This window comes from Montipora foliosa, chromosome 5 (genome assembly GCF_036669935.1).
Source record: "Montipora foliosa isolate CH-2021 chromosome 5, ASM3666993v2, whole genome shotgun sequence".
NCBI lineage: Eukaryota > Metazoa > Cnidaria > Anthozoa > Scleractinia > Acroporidae > Montipora > Montipora foliosa.
Genome location: NC_090873.1, coordinates 10,674,162 through 10,699,161, shown reverse-complemented (window position 1 = coordinate 10,699,161; position 25,000 = coordinate 10,674,162). Strand labels below are relative to the sequence as shown.

At 38.5% G+C, this 25,000-nt stretch overlaps 3 protein-coding genes across 3 annotated transcripts in view; all 3 read left to right on the top strand.

Moving 5' to 3' along the window:
* LOC138004272 (uncharacterized) overlaps window positions 1–3,774 on the top strand; it is an 8,183-nt gene extending 4,409 nt beyond the window's left edge. The window contains exon 4 of the mRNA XM_068850748.1: window positions 1,295–3,774. Within this exon, the coding sequence (XP_068706849.1) occupies window positions 1,295–1,614 (320 nt within the window). The 3' untranslated portion in view covers window positions 1,615–3,774. The remainder of the gene's footprint in view (window positions 1–1,294) is intronic.
* The window catches only part of LOC138003616 (latent-transforming growth factor beta-binding protein 1-like), a 75,080-nt gene that overhangs the window by 10,945 nt on the left and 39,135 nt on the right, over window positions 1–25,000 (top strand). The window lies entirely within an intron of this gene.
* The window catches only part of LOC138004271 (protein slit-like), a 13,958-nt gene continuing 10,746 nt past the window's right edge, over window positions 21,789–25,000 (top strand). The window contains exon 1 of the mRNA XM_068850747.1: window positions 21,789–22,323. Coding sequence (XP_068706848.1) covers window positions 22,242–22,323 — 82 coding nt within the window. The 5' untranslated portion in view covers window positions 21,789–22,241. The remainder of the gene's footprint in view (window positions 22,324–25,000) is intronic.

Here is a 25,000-nt window from a genome sequence, read left to right as displayed (position 1 = left end):
AGACGATTGTAATAGTACTGCACCGGTATTTCAGAGATAATAAGTGAAAATCCCAAGCAAACCAAGTAATATGCAAGGGCATCTAAACGTCATCACGTGTCCCTTAATCGTGGTCTTCTTTAGTACAATAACTCCCCCATCTCGGGGGGGGGGGGGGGGGTGGGGTACTCCCTTATATGGGTTATATAGGTATGTGCGGCCCCAAAAGGTGTGGTTTTTATCCGTCTTGGTCTGAAATAGGGTATCGATTTTGAGCATTTTGGTCTGAAATAGGGCATGGTTTGTCTTAAGTGGGTATGTTTTTTTCTTCTTCTTTAATTCGTCCTTAGGCAATAACAGGATCCCATAACCCGGATCCTACAACTCTATTGTGTTCGTGTCACGGCGTTTTCTCAGACCGACTTATTTTTAGATTGAATTTCTCGCAAATGCGACTCGCACCGGAGCCCGATGACCAATTACAAGAAACTAAGATGACGTCATAGCGTCACCAAACGGGAACTGCCTTAGTTTTTTTCGGAAAAGGTAGTTTAAAAATAGATCGGTCTGTAAAAATGCCGTGACATATATAGGCCCAGTATATGGGTGTTGTAGGCTCCGGGTCATGGGTTCCTGGTGATAAGACCCTCAACAAAGCTCTTCTCAAATTATTAAGCCAACCGTGTTACAGTTGAAATAGATCTGAAAATAAGGTCTAAAATAGGTACACAATTTTTGGTCAGGTATGAAATGGGGTAGGGAGAATCTCAGATTTTGGTCTGAAATCGGGTAATGGTTTCAGAAGGTTGGCCGCACACCCAAACCCAGTTTTTCTGGGAGAACCATTACGGAAATGTTTTAGTAATCCCTTTGACTTTTCAAATGCGGAAAATGGTGCTTATACAAAAACTCTTTGATACATTGGCAGTTTTTTTCGACGCAACGGGACACTTGGTGACATGACGTATCATGTTTAGCTTCCGTTTTATTTCAGGGCCTCAAGTCCTTTCACTCCTGTGATATCGAATTTCATTCTCCTAACTAGTGCCATAGATTTTTTTGTTGGCTAGTTATGAGAATTTGGTGTTATCAGAAAACAAAGCCCCTCAACTGATAATAATCTTCATTCTCAATACTTGTTCACCGGAAAGTGTTTGAAATTTTGAGGGGAACTTACGTAATTATCACTGTAGTTAGCAAGTGTTGCTAGGTGACTAAAAGGTGAATAACTTATCCTCTTATTATTTTCTGTCTAAATACGCTATTTCTTTTTGATCTATTTTTAAGTACAATGAATGATTTTTCTTTCTTTCAGAATCGCCACAAAACGGTAATTGGAAATTCGGTGCCACAGAAAAGGCGTTTATTTTCTCGCTACGAAACGCCGAAGGACTGCCGCCCTTCAAAAGCAATGTAAAAAATTCTTTCAAAGCGATACGTAATCATAAATTTAAGGGTCCTACCTTTGGACGTGAGGATATCCTAATTAATAGGCGTTCGACTGGTTGGGCCAGTTCATCCACAAATTTTGGAGACAACTACATTGTCCCAACAGGGGTTCAGAACAGGTTAACTCTTCTTGCGGGAGCTTCAGCATTTGGGGTAGATGAGGTGGAGGTGTTTTTTCTTCTGTGAATTAAAGCACACGCACAGAAGTATGTGGTTATTTGCGATTAGGGAGCTTAAGCAACGACAACGGCGACGGCAACGAGAACATCACAAATTTGCATCTTTAGTGAGCAAAAGCAGTGGCTTTGCACGCTCTGCACGTGCATCTTTTTATTTTTGTCCATTTCTTTGCTTTTGGCAGCAAAACAACAACGTAAAATGACCAAATATAGGTTTTATGAAGAACGTCAGCACTTGAGGATAAATTTTCATTTTCTCTCCTAAATTAAGTGCCGTTCCGACCAGTGTCATTTTTGAAGAACTACCACTGACACCTTTGTCATATTAAAAAGGTTGAAATAGTCACGAAGCGATTAAAGTAACAGGAATTTATATTTTGAGATGAGGTTCTCCCCATTGTCATGTGATCTGAAGCTGTTTTCATGTTAAATCAGACAGCACTATTTCTGTAACCGCCGGCTTGTCGGAGAATTGTGGGCTCTTATAAGCAGTCAGGTCCACTGATCTCTAGAAGAGAGTGGATCGAATAAGCCATTGTCTTCACTCCCGCGGTACCATCTTGTAGCCACTTTTGCGTTATAGGGTAAAGGCGGAAACTCCTTCGATATGAGGCAAAATCTTTGAAATTGGTTTTTACAACATTGCCACATTGCTTTCCTCTCACTTTTGATATTTTGTTGTGATTCGCATGAAACAGTTGATGGTCGATCCAATCATTTTCGAATTCAGCAATGGTCTCGACTTACTTCAACTGCGCTTCTTTCTGAAGTGGTTAGAAGTAGTTTTTATTCAGTGCTAACCGAAGGAATCGCTGTTTTGGAGCGAAAAATGGGTGTACCCTGGGAACGAGAAAATTAAAGAAACTAAACAATCATGTTGCTGGTCACCAGTCCTCGCTTTGCAGACTCCTCCCGCATAAGATTTGGAATAGGATATTTTCATGATGACGCCATTTCACTACAACTACCAGAATCCTTCAGGTTTTGCTTGTCCCATACTTATTAGAGCTTTTGTTATTTTTACCCCCTGGGAATAAAGAATTTAAGTAAGAAAAGGAGAACAAACTGAATTCTGGTAATTGTAGTCAAATGGCGCCATCGTGAAAGTTGACACGACTGGGAAACACGAACTGTTCTTAAATGTTTCATTTTACGGGAAAATGTCTGTCTCGTATCGTGCTTGCCTTGGTAGTAAAATCTGTAGTTATTCATTTATTTAATTAATTTTTTTTTTCAACGGTAAACCCATAAAGTTAAATTTAGGCAGTACTCCCTCTTTGCTCTACATTACCAGGAGCCTAGCTACTACTCCAATACTAGGTCTATTTAACGCCTATGTTACGGCATTTTCACAGATCAGATCAAGGAACTTCTAGACGATTTCTTATATAGTTTGGCTTTTACGAGTGACAATGCTCAATTCCGTGGATACTTATTTTTTATGCAAGACTTGGGATTGGCTGGAAAGGTCAGATTTCGCTGGAAAATCATTCTAAAAATAACTCGGTCTGTAAAAACGCCTTCCGCAAATACAATGAATTCGTATGCTCGTATAGTTATAGGCTCCTGGCACTATCCAGGGGAGCAAAAAGAAAACTAAGCTTTAGTTAATGCCTTTTGTTGTATAAATGAGTCATGTTAGCAGTGGTATATATTTAATACGGTTTGTTAGCTGGCAGAAGCATAGTCAGTATCTGAGTAGTTGGTATTTAACAATTATTCCTCGGGCCCGAATGGGCTATTGACTCAGAGGCCATGGAGGCGAGAGGAATAATTGTTTTAGTAAAATCCAACTAGTTGGTCAAAAAAATATCGAGACAAAACATCTTTCGCTAGTTAAAGCTGGACTTTAATTGTTGTTTTGGTTTTCAAAGCCGGCGCTTTTCGCTACTAGTGGGCTATAACAAATAGCCTACTAGTAGCTCAACCAATCAGAACGCAGCATTGATAATAGACCACTAGTTGGATTTTACTAAATAGTAATAGATTGATATTATAGAAACCTAATATATAAACATCCTAGTATATCAGCTTTTCAGTGATTGCCCAACGAGGATAAGCTGTACTAGTAATAGTGTTAGTAGATTTATAAGAAAAGGTTTGTAATGCACTTAATTTGTTAGCAAAAAATAAAAGTTAAAGAAAAGTGGAACAAAAGGATGCTATCGATAATAAATCACTAGCGTTTCAAAAAATTCCTTTGCATTCTTTTCATTTTTGTCAGTTTTTCTAAGACAATACAGCTGACATAAAGATGACCTGCGGAAACAAATGACAATAAGAAATTTAAATTCGACAATTCTGGCTGTCATCATGGAATATTCTGCACTGATCAGCAGCTGACAGCCGCAGCCTATCGCGACGATATCTGGGTAACAAATTTTCTCGTATAGTAATTGGCTCTGTGGTGATATGATATTGGTTGGCAAATAGTGTGTATAACAACTCCACTATCGCCTGCAGGCAGTTTGATCCCAATTTTCAGTGAGGATAGTGTTTATTTCGAGACCACACAATCAGAGCAGTGAATACAGGCCCCAGGCTTGTCTTGCTTAGTTAGGGCAAGAAAGCAACATACATATATATAGGATTTTATGGTGGGCTTGTTTGCAGTCTGAAGGAAACTGCGATGCTGCAACAAGACAGAAGTGAACGCAGTGCAAAGTTTGTTGGACTCAGTGTATCAAACCAATCAGATTGCTTGAAACACCAACATTACTGAGTGAGTATACACCCATGTGTGATATCGTGTTTCGGTCTATCAGTCGGAATGCAAATTAAATGCAGGTTTAGCGTGAAGAAAGTCTAAATTTGACATATTTTATTGGAATAACATTCAAAATCCTCACCGACACACTCCTCCCCACCCATCTGTCGGCTGTACCTGACGAGTGCTAGTGGGGTGTTTGGGAAACCAGAAGGGAGCTGATTTCCCTTTTAACTTGTCTTCACACAACAACATTTATATCGCTAAGTATCTTTTCCCTATTAGAGACGATAAGTTTAAAAATCTGTGAGAGATCAGTTTCCTTTCGCGTCTAAAAAACGCGCATGCTTAATCTCACTAGTATGACTTTGGTCAGCGGTTGTCCAAAGAGGTAAATATGGCGACAATCTTCACTGATGTTCACCGTACGGTTTTGTCGAAGAAAAACTTCGATGTAAGAATGGTAATGGCAGAGAAAAAGCAACTTAGATACCTAACCTCGATTTGCACCTTCAGGGATCCAGTGATTGGACAGCAGAGATCGTCCTTTTTTGTAAAATCATGGCGCGAAATTCGAACGCTGATGCATTCATCCGTGGAAGGTAAGCCAAGCTGAAGCGGTAAAAGAGGGTCTATTCCCCTTTAATTGACCTGTAATGCATTTAAATGTCTTTTTCGTTTATTTAGGGTTGTTTTACATCTATCTGGGTGCGAGGTTGGTGCAAGGCTCTGTGTTAACGAGTCTTTCAATGTGGAGCCAAAACTTGGAGATCGCCGAAATTAGGCAAGTTCAGAGAGCTATAAATATTCCATCAAGGACGGGACGCAAGGTTTCTCTCCGTAATGACATTATTTATGGTACTTACTTTCCAGTTGCGTTGGTTTGATTGAAAAAGACCGCCTCACTTTTTTATAAATGTATAGAATTTGAAGTTGATCGGTGTATGATAAGGGACTGGGTGCCTTTAATGTCTCACTGGTAGCTTCATTCAATCTCTATGTTAATGAAATTCACCTTTGTGCATTCAAAAGGCGTGAAGTAACTGCCAATTGTTTTTGTTTTGTACAGGCTGTAGTGCTTGAGTAATGGATCTTCAAATTTGGGCCAAATTGAAGCCTCTATGTAGGGCGCCAGGAGTGTTCGAGCGGGTGAACTAAAAATCCCTCAAAGCTCAAATAATTTAAAAGATCTGATCAAGCGGATTGTGGTTTTAGTATAAGCGCACGAAAGTCTTGCAACACACAAGAAATGAGCGAAATCTATTTTTCAAACCAGATCGACCGGACCGCTTTTAAGGAGACAGCCTCTTAACAGTCTTAAGGCGTGAGAATTACAGTGCAACACAAAATTTGCGTTTGTAATTCAAAATTACATCACTTACGGGGCGGAAAAAGAAGTTCAACCGATATTTAACGCATCTGTGCATTGTGCCAGTGTAAGGGTCGCCCTTTCTGCAACACTTCCCGTTATTATTTTCGCGACCATATCCTCCGACTTGAACACAGCTACGGCGGTCAAGACGTGGTGGTCGACAACAAAAGAACTTTTTTGTGCTGCATATAGCAAGTGAAGTTTATAGCTCGAAGCATTTTCTTCTTTAGGAAAGCTCTGTTTTCTGAGGCACTCAATACCTAGGTAGGTAAGTAGGTAGTACTTTATTTAGATCCAAATAAACACGCTAGCCCCAACAACAGTAGGCCGAAAAAAAATAAGACTACTAATTCTATAATGTTCGAACCGCTAAGGCCCCTCATTGTGGGTATTGTTGAGCACCAACTGACAAACTTTATACCTACTTTACCGCACAAGAGAATACATCGTAAGTGAGGGTGAATTCCCCGTAGTTTTGAACATGCTTTTTCCACCGACACTTAGAGCTGCTGTACATATTTGATTTTCGTAGTGAGTGGCTTATCCTTGACTATTGTTTACGTCGTGTCTTATCACCAGATATGTCGAGAAATGTCCCTAATTAGATGCAGGCTGATTTCAATAAGCTGCACGAAGTGTTCCCTTGCTCTTTTCCCCAACTTCAATATCACTAGTGTTTCGGAATACTGACAATTAACGTTACAAAGTGTCCCGCAAATGCTGATTCTCAAGTAAAGATAAACCGCTAACTTTACCCTTACCTTAAAGCGGTTTTCAATTGAGTGTCGTAAAACCAAAACCACAGTAATTACTTTGGTCAATCAAAAAGGATGGAGGCAATCCAGTAAACCAATCAAAACTCGAAATAATTACACGTATCCGACACAAAGCGTGCTAGGCTTGATATACATGCTTGTGGATTTTGGAGGAGAAGAAGGTCTGCGTTCTTTGACTTCCGGGTTTGCCAGCCAATTGCAGATTTTTACAGAGACCTCAGTTCCAAGCAAATCTTCCGAAACGGCACGAAAATGAAAAGAAGCGACCTTATGGCAACAGCGTGATGGAGGTAGAGCAAGGATCTTTCACGCCACTAGTTTTCTCTACAACAGGTGGAATGGCTGAGGAGTATAAGAGGTTCCACAGCAGACTAGCTGAGCTATTGACTATTACAAAGGGCGAAGGCTATGCGACAACGGTCTCATGGTTACGCGCTAAGGTCTCCTTTGCCATTTTATGATCGGCTTTACTCTGCTTAAGAGCCTCTTGAAGCGGGTTCAAGAACCAAGAGACGGACTGTGAACATTCAGGTAATGAATTTTCTTTTTTTTTTTGTTTTGATGCGTAAATCTTGATATCCAATGAGGAGTCAAATGAAAACAACGTTTTATTTTGGATACGATATCCAAAACACGTGAGATTTTCATCTAGGTTTTCATTGGGTTTCAAAAGTCATGCACGTGAGGAATTTATCCATTTTTGATTGGCTTTTGAGCGCGTGAATTATAAATAAGTTTTATAATGGTTATTACAACCCCCTAGTTGGCGAGGGGAAGAGTGTTCAAATTTTTAACCGATTTCAAGAAACCTCTAGCATTCGGCAGATGGACCAAGCTGAAGAACGATCCGAGTCAAACAGTCCTTAATGAAAGAAATGTATATATTTGAACTGCGGGCTACATGCAAAAGAGAGGAATGATCCTCGTACTTATCTAGGCAATTTAAGCAGTTGTCTCTCATAAACCGTCCACACGTATCCGGATATTTTTGAATCCGCGACTTTTTCTTTCCGGATACGGCCTCCGTCCACACGTATCTCGCGAATTCGCAGGTGAATCCGAAACTTTTTGAATACTCTCTCCAGAGTGGATGTTTTTTTTAATCCGCTATGAATCCGAAACCGTGTGCTGCCGAGGGCAATATTATTTCTTTATGGCGCATGCTCTGTTACCTATGTTTCCTTGTGGATACAAGATTGAATCCGGATACGTTTCGGATAAGTGTGGACGGGCAAATTGCATTTGAATACGCTAGGTGTGGATGGGAATATTGTTTAATCCGGAAAGAAAACGTTGCCGATCAAAAATACACTGGAAAACTTGAACCATTTACAGACTTCAAAAAAGTTGGTAAAATCTCTGTTAAATGTCCACATTTTCTTTGTAAATTACAATCTCTGTAAATTTGCACACTTACAGAGATTTTGTAACTCCATAAAAAGTCTGTAAAATTTAACACATTTTCGTCCTTACGATGACATAAAATGTGTACAAAATCTCAATAAAATCTATGTAAATTGAAGGAAAAATTTACAGAGATTTTATGCGATAAGTACAAAATGTCTGTAAAATCTCTTTACTTTCTCTGTAAAATTTACACGAGAAAAAATCTCTGTAAATCCATCCATATAAAATGTCAGTGTTATCTCTGTAAAAAGTGAGTGAGAAGAATGCATGAAATGTCTATAAAATGTCTACAAAAACCCTCAAAAAACTGGAGGGAAAAGTATGTGAAATGTTTTTAAAATGTTGGTGTTTTAGTGAACAAAATCTCAGCAAAATGTTCACAATATCTCTGTAAATTAAGTATTTAAAATCTGACAGAAGGCAGGAAATGTCAATAAAATGTCTGTAAAACTGGAGGGGTAAAGTATGTGAAATGTTTTTAAAATGTTGGTGTTTTAGTGCACAAAATCTCAGCAAAATGTTTACAATATCTCTGTAAATAATAGCATTTAAAACCTGACGTAAGCCAGGAAATGTTAATAAAAAGTGAAATGGATGAAAGGTTAGTCGATTTTACGTAGAAAAAAGAACAAGTTCTAGAGTTTGTGAATGCATAAATTTTATTTCAAATCTAAAAATAATCATTTTTTTATATTACTTTCAATAGAATCTAAGTGTACAATAAAATTCTTGCAATAAGTTCAATAAAATAATTCAATTAATAACATGAGTTACCATGGCAACTGTTTCTACCGTGCCAAAATGGTGTCCACTTTCGAAAAACCCACGTCCTATGATTGCGATTTGTCAACCATGATTTATAGCTGATGAAATTCCAGTTGTGTTTTGTCCAAAATCAAATAATTTTTCTTGCCTTAAGGCTTATGAAATTATTTGATTCTGGACAAAGCATGTGTGAAATTATTCCCTAAATTCACTCATCACTATTTGATAACATACAAATTCATAAAAATAAGGAATAAAATATATGCAAGGGATTTCATTATTATTAAATAAGTATAAAAATCTGGCTTATGTTACCCCAATTACAAATATAGTCGTTAGAAATGGGCGCGGCTTATCTGCGGGAAGATCTGAAAAAGGCTGCCTCTGGTGGCCAGTTTTCCATCTTTGCATCCAATTTTATGCCTAGTTGCATGTACTAAGCTACAAACGTTCCGCTCATATTCTTGTTGTAATGCAAAAAAAATCTATGGCAAAACTGTGTTTAAGAAATTCCTGTCAACAAATACCAGAAAAAGATCAATCATATGTCCAAGTTGATAAAAACGATGTTCATTACATTAAAGTATTTTCCGTTTCAATATTAGTGAATAGTGAGTTAAAGTTTGATGAACAGTGGATGAACTTGACTTCTAAAGACTAGGCTTTGGATTTCTTTTGTTTTTTGTCAAAAAACTTTTTTCCGTAAATTTCAGCTGGTAAGGTCAGGGTGCGGCTTACCTCCAGGTTTACAGTTCACCTGCCAGTTCAGTTGGGTAATACTACCATACTAAAACAAATTAACCACATGGATTACCTGCATGGGTACACCTACTTTTCAAGTTACATCAAACTGTATGAGGTGTGCCACCCGCCAGTTCACATGAAAAAAAATTCAAATTAGTATACTATGACAAATTAACTGCATGGTTAGACCGAATTTACAAGTTACATCAAACTGTATGAGGTGTGCCACCCGCCAGTTCAGATGAAAAATACTACAAATTGGTATACTATGACAAATTAACTGCATGGTTAGACCAGACCGAATTTACAAGTTACATCCAACTGTATGAGGTGTGCCACCCGCCAGTTCTGATGAAAAATACTACAAATTAGTATACTATGACAAATTAACTGCATGGTTAGACCGAATTTACAAGTTACATCCAACTGTATGAGGTGTGCCACCCGCCAGTTCCGATGAAATATACTACAAATTAGTATACTATGACAAATTAACTGCATGGTTAGACCGAATTTACAAGTTACATCGAACTGTATGAGGTGTGCCACCCGCCAGTTCAGATGAAAAAATTAATACTACAAATTAGTATACTATGACAAATTAACTACATGGTTAGACCAAATTTACAAGTTACATCGAACTGTATGAGGTGTGCCACCCGCCAGTTCAGATGAAAAATACTACAAATTAGTATACTATGACAAATTAACTGCATGGTTAGACCGAATTTACAAGTTACATCCAACTGTATGAGGTGTGCCACCCGCCAGTTCCGATGAAAAATACTACAAATTAGTATACTATGAAAAATTAACTGCATGGTTAGACCGAATTTACAAGTTACATCCAACTGTATGAGGTGTGCCACCCGCCAGTTCCGATGAAAAAATTAATACTACAAATTAGTATACTATGACAAATTAACTGCATGGTTAGACCAAATTTACAAGTTACATCGAACTGTATGAGGTGCGCCACCCGCCAGTTCAGATGAAAAATACTACAAATTAGTATACTATGACAAATTAACTGCATGGTTAGACCGAATTTACAAGTTACATCCAACTGTATGAGGTGTGCCACCCGCCAGTTCCGATGAAAAATACTACAAATTAGTATACTATGACAAATTAACTGCATGGTTAGACCGAATTTACAAGTTACATCCAACTGTATGAGGTGTGCCACCCGCCAGTTCCGATGAAAAAATTAATACTACAAATTAGTATACTATGACAAATTAACTGCATGGTTACACCGAATTTACAAGTTACATCCAACTGTATGAGGTGTGCCACCCGCCAGTTCCGATGAAAAAATTAATACTACAAATTAGTATACTATGACAAATTAACTGCATGGTTAGACTGAATTTACAAGTTACATTCAACTGTATGTGGTGTGCCACCCGCCAGTTCAGATGAAAAAATTAATACTACAAATTAGTATACTATGACAAATTAACTGCATAGTTAGACCGAATTTACAAGTTACATCCAACTGTATGAGGTGTGCCACCCGCCAGTTCAGATGAAAAATACTACAAATTAGTATGCTATGACTAATTATCTTTAAATCATTGTTGCCACATGCAGATGTGTTTATTAGAAAGAGATCACTTGTGTTTGATGTATTTGCCACTGAACGATGACTGACAATTTCCTCAGACCCAAGGGACAGTGAAACCTTTCTTGATTTTTGTCAAAAAACTTACAGTATATGAACAGAGAAGTCACTGATTGTTGCAGTGAATATTTCTCCCTTGTATTCACCCAGTTCAATGTGAGAGCATTCGACTCTTCCATAATTACCTGATGTCTGGAACAAATTTACATGTACTTGACCCAGCTAAAACAGTTTGACCTAATAATGTTCACAAGGTATATCCAAAATGGCAATGAAACCTCTACCCTCGCAAGTTTTGACACAAAGACATCAATTATTATTCACAATTGCATCACAATTTGCAATCAGCACTGTCTGTTTCTTGCATCTCAGGAAATTCCCTCCAATTAAATTTCAATGCTCAATTTCCTTCAGCACTGCATCTTGTGGTTGAAGTACATGAAGGCCCTGGAAAAGAGTCACACCAGTCAATCAATCAATTATATAATTTCATAATACCATTTTCGAAGAATGTTGTAACAAATCACTTTGCCATTCATAAGCAATGTTCCTGTGTAGGTGAAACTGAATAATGAAGCTAAGAGCTAAAGGAATTATTGCAAGAAACTTGTATCTTACCATGATGAGCTTAGGCAGACAAAAAAATATATGCAAATGAGCTTACAGTGATTTGAAATCACCCTTAGCTAATCATTAAGTGTAACTCAAGAACTCATTTCGCAAGTTTAGGTGTCGCAGATATCGCATCAGAGTCCGCTTCTGACATATTCAGTTACTTTTTTTTACACCTTTTAAGTCACAATGGAGAAGCATAAATCCACAAAACGTCATTCAGGGAACGTTTTCCAGAGACTTTGCCCCGTGTAGCTCGTGTGGCGTGCAGCAATTCTCGCGAGGATTTTAGAGTAATTCTTGCTCGCACAATTCTGCAACACTGTGGCAAATACACATAACTCGCTTTTTGAGTTCAGTTATTTTCAATTTACGTATGCTTTGTATGTACAAAATTGGTTCTGCCTTCAGATAACAACAGTCCAAAACTAGACTGACTACCCAAGAGAGACAGAACTTATTAGTACAAAATAATAATTATTACAAAATTGGTTCTGCCTTCAGATAACAACAGTCCAAACTGGACTGACTACCCAAGAGAGACAGAACTCATTAGTACATTTAATAATTATTACAAAATTGGTTCTGCTTTCAGATAACAACAGTAAAAAATGGACTGACTACCCGAGAGAGACAGAACTCGTTAGGGTAAAATAAAAATGATTAAAAAGAGACTGGTTGTGCCTTTTGATAACAAAAGTCAAAAATAGACTATCACATACAAGAAATTATTTAAAATGCAATCTGTTTTGCAATAATAATTTAATATTATAGATACTTTTAAAGATTACATTGAAACTGATCAATGTACTTCAGGTCTGGTATCCAGCTAGCAGCCTAAGGCTGTATTCTGTCCATTACATAAATGTACACTGTAGTGTGTTTCAGTCTGACCTCTACTCAAAAACAACAAACAGCATTTTCCTATGCTGAATTTCTCATTGGGCTAGCTCCGGGTCATTGAGGTACACAAGCAACCCCACCATGACAAGGTATGGACTATGAGGTGGTTGCAAAGTACAAAATGATCAGAAAATCGTCTGGCATTACACAGAGTAAACTCCCAGGAGTCAATCGGTTTAGTAAAAATTTACAAACTAACAAACAAAACAAATGACAAATTATCCTAATGATCTTTTGCTTATTAGCTTCGCTCCACATAACAAGCTAAATTATGCTTCACAAATTATTATTATTATTATCATTATCATTATCATTATCATTGTTAGGATATGTTGGTCAAGTTTGTTTTCCATGCTCGACTGGTTATTTCATATCCAACAAGCCTGAACGCAATAATATTGTTTTATTGAAAATGTCCCCAAAATAGAGAGAAATCTACTGACTTCATTGTGTAACTGTATATTTTCAGCTGACATGTACCCTTTCCATCATTTTGTAGAGCATGGAATATTAGCTCATATCCCAGGATGGCAGGGCCAATGAAAACTTCTGAATTGTATTACAGAATGATAAAATTCTGAGTGACACTTATAGATTTTACTCTGTCTAATGCCAGACGATTTTACTCGTCAATGGGGGCCTCTTCAGGGATGAATGGGTTAAGTACTCATCAAATAAAATTTGAGGTTTTGGTGGGAGAAATTGCAATATTAACTGCATCACAATATGATTGGTGTATTTAGATGGCTAGCTCTAATACATAATGGTACATGTACAGGGTTCTCCCTAGTTTTCAGCGCAACAGGTATGGCACCTTTTCACACCCGTAAAGCAATTGGTTAATGTTGGAGGTTCTGCAAAGGATAAGCGACTTCTGAGCGTTTGCAGGTGGTAATAAGTGCTCTTACAAGCAGTAAATTTTACCTGTAGCTTTATCAATGTTTCATGAAAAATGCTAGTAATGCAAATGCTTTTGAGTAGTCTACTATGGAATACCCCAGAAGACAACTGAATTTTTTTTTGTTAAGGCCCACATACATGTACATGCAAACAAGCAAGTGACAAGTAACAAGCGAGAAAGCTTGTATACCATGTCATAGGAAATAGTTACATATCACCCTGCACAAGCAATGTGGAATACAGCCGAATATATGCTGTGCAGTTATTGACTGATTGGTTAAAATTAATCTTTTTATGACTTGGTATAAAGGGCTTCACATTACTGAACATGTGACATTGTTTGCACAAGGAGCCAGAGCCGGCCAAATTTTTGTGCGGCCCATCAAAGAAATTTGAACGCAAGGTTAAATTCCTAGAATACTTTTTCTCACAGTCTAGGAACAAAGGTGTGAAAAAGCAACGTGATCCCAAACCACACGTCAATAATAATAAACCGTAACTGTTCATTAAAGTTGTTAAGATCGAGATCACGTAGTGCAGTATGACACAGGAATAAAAATAGTAAATGTAGAACCGAAAGAGTTAATTCTCCATGTGAATCGTTCCATGTCTGTTTATATTATTTTCTTGTCATCATGTCACACACCAGGCAGTTACTTTAATGTTTAACTCCTCATTTCACAACAAAAGTAAATGCGATATTGCCAGGCTTGCGGATTTGTTTAATCTAACAGCAGTACCGCTAAAAGAGAGGGCCTATTTTCGTCACAATGAGGAGATATGAGCTTCCGCGTTTACTACCTTGACGGCACAGGATAAAATTCCTTCAGTTGGGCAGCGTGCTGGCAGTCGTTGGGGAACGACAAGCACTGATCAGATCAAGAAGTCTTCTTAAACGCAAAGAGGGTGAGTGGTCGCGTAGAAGAGAATTTCAACTTATATGGTGGCCCAATGTCTATTCGCAAGCAAAATACTGGACATTTGCGACAGAGATTCTTTCTCGGACACACTGCACTCGCAAATTAACTCATTCATGAGGATTTGGCGTAGTAACTTTTAGTCTCTAGTGAAGAACTTATAAAAAAGGGCACTCGAATTCTCCTTCCCTCTTTCTCCTATGATGAAAAGACAATAAAACATGTGCAATATCAGGGTTCTTGCTAAGTTTTTGCACAGGAGGTAAAAAACCAAAAATAGCAGGTAACTTTGTTACCTGTCCCTGCACGGGCTAGCGAGCTCAAGTCTTAATTTGACGTTCGTATCGATCGCTGTCGCTGGCCAGGGGCTGCTAAATAATTAATTTAATACTCAGCACAAAGAAAATAGGTTATGCTATTTCAATGATTTTCACTCGCCACCGCTTTTCTGACGCTTTGGTTGAAAACCAAATCTGTCGTTTCCACGCGTGGATGCCGGTTTCCCCTGGCCACGGGAGGAATGGCAAGGAAACATGGCGGACATCGTTTCGAGGGATGAGTTGGCAAGAACAAGCTGGATTGCTTTAACAAATGGTATATTTTCGAAGCGATAACATGTGCCAGATATCTTCACAGGATTGGTTGCAAGGGGAAAGCATATTTTCTCATAAACGCAATGTCATTTCACCTTTGAACTGACGAACATTTGTTGGATAGTTTCGGTAAATATTTCAGTGAAACAGTCGGTAACATTTACGTGAACAGCCGGTAAAAATAACCGGTTACCGGCTCTTAACAAGAACCCTGAATATATAGGATATGCACTTTAAACAACAAAAATTGTCAATGTCAAGTGTTTGTCTCTCTGTAAAGAATTCTCTATAGGGTAGACATTGAAAGCTATTTTGTTCAGAAAATTTGTTTCATTCATAAAAGGAGTAATTTTCAATAATGTACATGTACGTGTACAAACATTACCGTGACTTTCTTTAACTGATCTTGTGTTGCCTGAAAATAAACCTATAATGGTATGATATGAAACACCAAAAGCACCCATTGAATGAAAGTCAGTATACATGTAGATAGTTATAAACTGCATGACAACGACAGTGTCAGCAATTATTCGGTGCCCTTGAATTAAATTTGATTTTTGTCAGCCTTTTCAGGTGATCAGTTGTTTCTTTGTTGTACTTACATCCAGTGTAAGAAATATGGGAAACATAAAAATCCCAGTGAGTTAATAGATTGTATACCTCATGTATATGCTACCCAAGAGGTTACAAAGTGAAATGGTGAAAGAGTGAGTTATGGATTGTATACCTCAGGTATATGCTACCCAAGAGGTTAGAAAGTGAAATGGTGACACAGTGAGTTATGGATTGTATACCTCAGGTATATGCTACCCAAGAGGTTACAAAGTGAAATGGTGACACAGTGAGTTATGGATTGTATACCTCAGGTATATGCTACCCAAGAGGTTACACAGTGAAATGGTGACACAGTGAGTTATGGATTGTATACCTCAGGTATATGCTACCCAAGAGGTTACAAAGTGAAACGGTGACACAGTGAGTTAATAGATTGTATACCTCAGGTATATGCTACCCAAGAGGTTACAAAGTGAAATGGTGACACAGTGAGTTATGGATTGTATACCTCAGGTATATGCTACCCAAGAGGTTACAGAGTGAAATGGTGACACAGTGAGTTATGGATTGTATACCTCAGGTATATGCTACCCAAGAGGTTACAAAGTGAACTGGTGAAACAGTGAGTTAATAGATTGTATACCTCAGGTATATGCTACCCATGAGGTAACAAAGTAAAATGGTGTGACAGTGAGTTAAGGATTGTATACCTCAGGTATATGCTACACAATTAATTATTAATAGCATAGCTGTAAATTTAATTTTGTATACTCTTTCGAATCAATTTTTAGGCCATGCTTTAACTTGCTTTTTCTGTGCAAATACTGTTGCAGCACATCTGGAACAATAACCTAGCGATCAAGTCCACAGAACTGCCTTATCTTGGACAATCAAAGAAATTAGATAATTTATATTTTGGTCAAATTGATGGAAGTAAGATTTGTCATCAAGATACTTTATTTGGGTGGGATTGACGGAGGTATTGACAATTATGGGAGACCAAAGGGAGATAATCTCCCAGGTGGTTTCTTCTGAAGTGTAACCGACCTTTCAGTGAAACCTAGTGTCAAAGGAGTAATCTTATTAAGCGCCCAGTCCAAAATTTAGCTTGCTCTGGCTCCTCTTGCATGAGAAACCAGTGAAGGTACATGTAGTTATACAGGTGACAAGGGATTAACTACAGAATAACCGGCCACTATTGTGCTCTTGTAGTGGCATCGTTTGAAGAACAAGGCATCTGCAAGTGGCGAATAAGGGGCTGGGTATACAGAGATCCATATATTACATGTACATGTAATTTCCTATTCGTTATTATTGTTATTGTCTTAAAGGGCCTTAATACAATATAAAGTGAAATTACTAAGGGAGTAGGTCTGCAAAAGTAATGACTGTGCTGAGGCCCTCCTTGGCGTTTTGGGAAACGAGGGAAGATGGCTATTTTGAACCGGGGAACAGAGGAAAAATGACAAAATGTCTTAGGAACAAGGCGACATAAACAATTTTAGGGAGCAAAAAGCTGGGTACAAGTTTGAAAGTAAATTGTAAGTAAGATGACGACTTACCGAAAACTCCTCCGGCAGTCTTTTGCTTTTCGGATCTTTTGAATCCTCCCGCCCATTCGCTAAATGTAGCTGTTCGGCCAGGCCACCCTTTGTTCCAAACGTTCGTAGAACTCCCTTTACGTTTTGAAGAAGGTCTCTATTTTTGCCATGAAGTCTTCACCGATTAACCCTTTCGGAGACTGTCTGAGGTTGAATCATGTCACTGGTGTGTATCTTTCTGGCTAATGCTGATTATCTGACCTGAATTGTCGTTGCCCTCTCTTCCGGATTCCGTCGATGTTTACTGGGTTTATTTGGTGGAATGCGTGCCATTTCACCCGAAAAATATGTTAAGGAATCGCAAAGATCCAATTTTGGTCGTCCAACAAGGGAAAAAGAGAGGAAGAGCACATGCATTGATCGCCCGCGCTAAAAACAAACCGATAATTCAAACCGATCTCGTTCCCAGAGTCCTTGCGGCGGGGCAATTCATAATGGCGGACAAAGTTGGTGCATCATGTAATTATTGTGAAATGTCCACAATCCTTCTCTTTGTACCAACATCCAATCACAACCCGTTGTGAGCCCAGTGCGATTCCTGGGGCGCTTTCATTTTGGGTGGAAAAACCGGGGAGAATTTTCTGCTTTAAAGATGCAGAGCAAATTTCCTCAATCAAAATATGGAACGGGGGAAAGTGTGTTCCTTTTGAGATTTCCTTTTCTGTTTTTCTCAAGAGACTGGATACTAATCACTTAAATAACAAATATGGCTGCCGGATTTTCGATCATTATTTCATAAGAAGTAATTCTCACCTGCAGCTACGGGCTATGAAAGCACCCACGTTAATTGACTGAAACCCGCACGATTAATTTGGGCAGCTAAACACCAATGCTATTTTTTTTTCTTTTTTCAAGGGGCATGATAAAGTCTGCTTACTAGCCTACATTACTTTCTCAATCTCATTCTGTGCTGGGACTCCTATATCACAAAGGCCTTGATTTACATGTTATTTGCATGATTCATCCCAGCAATTTACACGAAATTTACGCAAAAAAAACTATTTTATGGCCAGCTTGTGTCAATTTACATAGATTTTATGGCCTTTGCAATTGTTGTAAACAACTAAAACGGTCTAATCTTGTGAGGCCCTAAGTACCCGTTTATATGGAGAAAAATTGTCCCGGGAAGAAGGGTCACTCGCTTACCGGAGTTACCCTGGACCAGCCAACTTTTCCTACATTTCCCCATAAAATGCGGTTTAAGTAAACTGTTTACATGAGGAAAAAAAATGGCTCGGCTAGAAGGGAAACCCACCTAGCCGGGTCACCCTTTGTCAACGGTAGGGTCGCCCTCCTGGCCAGGCCAACTTTATTCCATGTTAACACTTTGGCTCGCTCAGTGGAGTCAACTTGGTCGAGGCAAGATGATGAGAGAATGCACGAGTACTATCTTCCCAGTCTCCTGATGATCGAAACTGAGCCGGGCAGCTCTTGACTCTGGGAGGGTGACCATCTTCCGAGGACAACTTTTCTCCATATCAACAGGGCCTAAGACTTGATCTAAGTCGAACTATTAAAACACATACCGATAGGCATTTTAGAGGTTGCAACCGGCGAACTTTTGATAAACCGAACTCAGTGCAACATGCAGGGCTAATTCAACAGTTTCCCACATAATTTAATTAGGTAATAAATATTCGACACTCAAAATCATCGTGAACAGGGCATACAGATCCAAAACCATTTGGTAACTTAGACAGGACACGCATGATGATAGAGCGCAATTTACAGACATTTTATGAGACATGACCAAACGGCGTAAAATCTTTGTAAATTTTCGATTTATAGACATTTTTGCAAGATTTTATAAAGTCTGTAAATTTCAAGTATTTCCTCTTGTTGTAGCTCCAATAATTTATAAACATTTTACAGACATTTTATAGAGCTTTACTCAACAAAACTCTGTAAAATATCTGTAAAATAAATTTACAAAGATTTTATATTTATGGGGTTAAGTGTTAAAGTCTGTAAATTTATTATTTACAGACATTTTATGAAGTCCGTAAATGGTCCAAATTTTCCAGTGATAGCCAAATACGTGTGGACGGGGCCTTATGGACACATGAAAAATTCAGGTGGCTCCAACGGGATTCGAATCGCTCAGTTGGTAGATCAGCATTGCACCGACATCGCAGAGGTCGTGGGTTCGAATCCCGTTGGAGCCACCTGAATCAGTTTCAGGTGTCCAGCTATAAAAGGCAATTGCTTAAATTGTCCAAATAAGTCGACGAGGATCGTTTCTTTCTTTCGTGAACAGGCGTAAACATCCGCTAACGATCTTTTTAATTACCACTTATATAATTAACAACTTCACAGTTGTTGCCTCTGGTGTTAAAAATAGTTCATTAATTCTGCATTATTCAAGATGTGGATATCACGAAAAAAGCTAGATCTAATATTCCTTACTCTTTCTTTTCCCTTACTTTTATGTAAGATTCTCTCCTTTTGGCATATCTCGTTTAAAAGATTTCTTTGTAAACAGGAAGAGGCTTCGCTCAAACTATGCTTCATTAAATATTCATATATGGCAAACACAGCTGTTTTAAAAAGTTTGTTAGGCCATTTTTACGCTTACACAATGCATGGAGAATTTGGTAATTACATGTATTCCAGTTTTCAAAATAAGTGGAATACCACATCTTTTGCTAATACAGAAAGAACGAAATACAGTATTGGAATAACAGAAACTGCAGCCCGTCATAACTCTAACCTTGTGATCCTAACGTGGACAAAAGTGCTAAAAATTCTTACACCCCTTAATTAAGGTTATTCACGAGAACAAGTGTTCTGAAGACAGAAGATGATATTTTTGTGACATGCACCTTACATTATCGGCCGATCGTCTTAGACTCCGTCAACGTCCTTGTATTGTCATGATTTGCCAAAATATTTTACCCGTTATTTTTCACCGCTAAGATGAAATATTCATGTGGTAAAAAGACCATATTCAATTCGTATTCTCAGTATTGGACTGGAACAAGCTTGCAATGGAGGCTAATGCGGGAGAATATATTAAAAAGCTTTTGAATTTGAGAACATTTCCCCGCATGAGACTCTATTGCAATAGTTCCAGTCCAATACTGCAAATATGGTGTATTGAGGCTTTCATCCAGAATTAGAAACGTCCTTGGCAAATAAACTTCCTTTTGAAATAAATGTAAACACTTGAAGTGCCGGTCATAGACGTAATGGAGAAGTGATTAATTCTCGTACTTATCTGGACAAGTTAAGCAATTTTATTTTATAGACACGTGAAAAATCCAGGTGGTTTCAACATTGAGCCACCTTAATTTTTCAGGTGTCTATAAGGGACAGTTGCTTAAATTGTCCAGATATAATTGCGAGGAGGATCAGTTCTCCCTTACGTTTAGACTTCCTTTTCTTTACCACTGGCGGATATCACGGATGCCACAATGACTTGACAGGCACTCACCCCCATAAAAACAACAAACCATTTACGACTAGTTCATTTCACGTCTGGACTAAGCTGGCGGTCAAAAGAGTCTTGCACCGTAAAGTAAGGAAAGGAGATGATAACCTTTGGCTCTACGACACTTGTGAAAGCTTCTCTTCTCGTACAAATAATCGTCCTCTCATATGCAGTTGCTATTGGTATGATACGTTTTCATTCAATTTTCAGCAAACGCTCCAATGTTGTCAAGGAGCTCGTGTTGCCATTTTCTTTTCTTTTGTGCATTTATGTTTGTTTCAGCCACTACTCTCTTCTTTTAATAAGTACGTCTACTGAATTTCGTGGCTGAGGCCGGACTTTCTTAATTATTATTATCTGTCTGAATTAACCGACTATACAGTATACAGTCGGCCGTTTGCCCTCGAGCTCCCTTGTGAATCCCACAGGATCCCCTGGGTTAGGTATAGCCTAAGTAGGTTACGGGAGGGAAGAACATTAACTGCCAAAGTTTGTCAGCTAACCTTGGAAGACACCTCATGTCAACAGTCCAGACAGTTTTTTTGCATTTCGAATTCCCGTGCTGTCCTTTTCACTTCTTTCTCGTCACCGTGAAACAGTTCATTTATATTCTCTTTCATTCTTTTCATTCCTCATAAACAACCCGATCACTTTCACCGTATACCCTTCCATTCCTTCACGTAGACCACTTTGAAAACTATGGGAGTCAGAAGGTCAGCTTGCGTTTATTTACACAAGAAATTCTAGGAACGTAGAATAAGAGCATTTCATCTAATGCTACAACTGTGTATTGCGCGGGCTGCACGAAACTATCTTTAGTTTACTTATACTCGCTTATCGCCGCTGTAAGAGCTTCCATTATTTACCAAGAACCAGCCAAGCAGCGAATTAACCATCTTGCCTTGTTTTTTCCATTGCAAACTGCTTGGGTATAAAATGAATATGGGTTGCTTGCTTATTAACAAGAGGCTAGGGGTAGCCTACACTACGTTTGAAGGAGTTTTAGCCGACTTCCTTTAAGTTCACAGTGTTTCAGTGGGTTTTTTTTTTAAATGTTACAACATCTTGGTAAATATCCAGTTTCACTTCCGTAGTCCGAAGTCCGAAGTCCGAAGTCCACAGTTCATATTCCGTGACCCAGTGATAGGGGTAAGTGCAATCCGAAAAAAAAAAAAATGAAAAGAAAGTCTAAATAAGTTCAAGCAATTGATACCACGCATAGAAACTGTATTTCCCTCTTGAATTCACTGTAGACGTAGCTCCAGGCTTCATAGAAAAGCTCTCTATATAGCAAGGTATTCTTCTGTATTTCAGATCAAAATTAATTTAACTTCACTGGATAATGCTCTTCGAGGATCTTTGAAGTGTTTTTATTTCCCTGACAAAATTGTTCAAATTTTTCTCTCGAGTGCAAAAATAACTCAAATATACTTGCCCATATTTGACCACGTATCGAAGTAGATGCTCCAAATTCCCCGATAATAAAGACGACAAAGGCGCGCAATGTAAAGTGGGTGAGTAAGGTATGCACATATTTAAACATCGTTAACAAATATTTGTCTTCACCACAGCCAGGTGTCACTGAATCCACTTGATAGGAACTCGCACCCTTACATGTAAAAACCACGAACCATTTCACGTCTGGATATTAAGCAATGGCGAACCTCCCTGGTTTAAAGTTAACCGACGGTCGAACAGTCTTGCACCGTAAAGTAGGGGAAAAGGATGAAACCCTTTGGCTTTACGACATTTATGAAAGCTTCTCTGCTTATACTAATAATCTTCATCTCATATGTAGTTGCTACAGGTATGATTTTTTTTCGCCGCAATTTGAACTCAACCCGAACTTAACAAATTTAAGGTCCCGTCACAGGTTCGAGGTCATCATTAAGATGATGCCAATTTCATTCTCATGCCCCGAATACTAAAATATATTATAAGAACATTTTAAATAAGTGACAATCCACCCTATAATGAGACACTTTTGCTTTTGTACAGTTATGCTTGTGTCATGGCCAGGTGGTTTTCACGTTACGTCATTGCCGCCATGTTGGTGAACGAAAAAAGGATCTCTCATTAGCTATTTTAGTATGGTTAGCAAGATAGTGCAAAATTCACAAAGTTTATATTCCTTTTCATTTAATGCTGTTATAATTATTCAGGAATATATTTATTCAGATTTAACAACTAATTTATCTTCAAGAAATATATTTTATTCACCTTTAACGACGTATTTCTTATTCCCGAATACATTTACTCACATTTGCGGGTTGTATTCATTCAAGTTCAATATCGTCGGCGACACTGGGCAAAGTTCAGAATACAATATCCATTCGCTAACCAGTCGCTTCGCCGACGATTAGTACACCTTCGGTATAATCGGTTTGTTTGGTTTCCACACAAGTGTCCAAATTTTGATTAATGAAGATCATAAGCTAAAGTATTTAAGTCTAGGCACCCATTTCTATTAGCGCTGAAAAAAGCATTAAAGTCTAAGCACCCACTTGAAAACGGTTAGCGTTCAAAAAGTCGATCAACACGAGCAATGCTTGCTCTTATTCTCTCACGCTGCACCCGTAAGCCGAGTGACCAGCGAAGGTGCCCTGACATCAACGAATACCCAACCAAGTTTCCGCATGTCCTCGTGAACTGCCTTACTGTGTTATCCACCTGCTCATCGAATAAGGGGGAAAACCCTGTAACTTCTTGCAGTCCATACTCAACAACACGCCGCTGTAAAAGTCCAACGGGATACCAGAAGCATTCTTGCTATTTCAGTCCAGCAAAGGCCCAATAATCGAAGATTGAGCAGCACGTCTTCTGGTATATCAAAACTCGGTCGACCTCTGTCTCCATTTCTTTCCACTTTCGAACCGACAAGTAAATACAGAGCGATATTGGTGCACGTTGAACGCTTGCTACTGATCCACTGCCTGTGCAACTGGTGAAAGTTTCTGACAATTTCCTCCATTACCATACTGGTCTCTGAGAGAAATGGTAATATGGTTTGGACCGCCCGTCTAAGACACTCCAGCCTTATCTGGACTGGTTCCTGACGATAAGGATCACTTTTTTCCCATAACGCTTCACATTCATCGAGGAGGTCAACTGCATCTCCAAAGAAGAGTTCCCAATTCGATGGTTCGGATCGTTCATCCAATCGCAACATGCCCGGCATTTCACTTATGTCCAGGTTTGCACGCAAATGCGAAAATTGCGATTTTTGAAGAAGACAAATCCCCAACTAGGACTCGCGATTTTTTGCGAAAATTGCGATTTTTGCGATTTTTTGCAAAAATCGTTAAAATCGCAAAAATCGCGACTCTTCTCGGGGACTTGTGTTCTCTACCATTTCAGTGTTGTGTGCTGTTCGCGATTTTAACGATTTTTGCGAAAATTGCGAAAAATCGCAAAAATCGCAAAACTCTTAAAAGCTAAAGAAGACAAGTCCTCAAAAGTGTTGCGATTTTTGCGATTTTAACGATTTTTGCGAAAATTGCGAAAAATCGCAAAAATCTCAAAAGCTAGAGAAAACAAGTCCCCCTAAAGTGTTGCGATTTTTGCGATTTTAACGATTTTTGCGAAAATTGCGAAAAATCGCAAAAATCGCAAAACACTGAAAAGAAATCGAAAACAAAGCCTGGACAAGAGTCGCGATTTCTCTGTGGGTCACAACCTCAAACAAGCAGGAGCCAAGGCTACAGTTTGATATATTACTTCTTGGGAATTGAGTGCCAGCCGTTTGACGGCGTAAGAATTCTTCAATTTCATTGCGTGTGTCAACCAACGAATTCAAAATTACTGAATCTTGAATATATGGTTTCTCCAAACTTTTAAGCACTGAAGCAATCATTACTAACTGAAAGCAATGAACTTCAAAAATAAGTGGAATACAAAATTCACGAGTTGCTGAAAGTGTGGTGTGGTGTGAATAAATAAAACCATTTGCTCTTTCCATGTAGTAAACGCCACAACTTCCACACATTACAAGAACAAGCAATAACACACGAATAGACCAAATACGTATCCTTAACGAAATTGCAATGGGTTTATTTACAGAAAGTGAATTTCAAAGCACACGAAGAAACTAAATGTCTTTCCTTATCCAGAACTCGAAATAGTTAAACATACATTCAATGTAATACGTGAGTAAACACTACCTAATTTGAATAAGGATTGAACAGTGACAGTAACGCAACACCATCCGACTACTTGTCCTTCAAAACAATGCAATCGTAAGATTTATAGTAAACTGCTGCTTTTTGAGGGCAAGATCTATGGTTAAAGTTGATTGCGAGTAGTCCGAAGTGCGGGTCCGCATTCGACAAATTACTTTCTAGTGACCTCATTGAGGCTGCCGACAAAATGAAAGTGTCTTCGCTAAACCTTTTACAATACCTTAAATGCCCGGAAACTGAAACTATCTGCGGCAGAAGGTATTTCAACCTTTTCTTACATAATCTAAATAAATATGCTAAATGCGC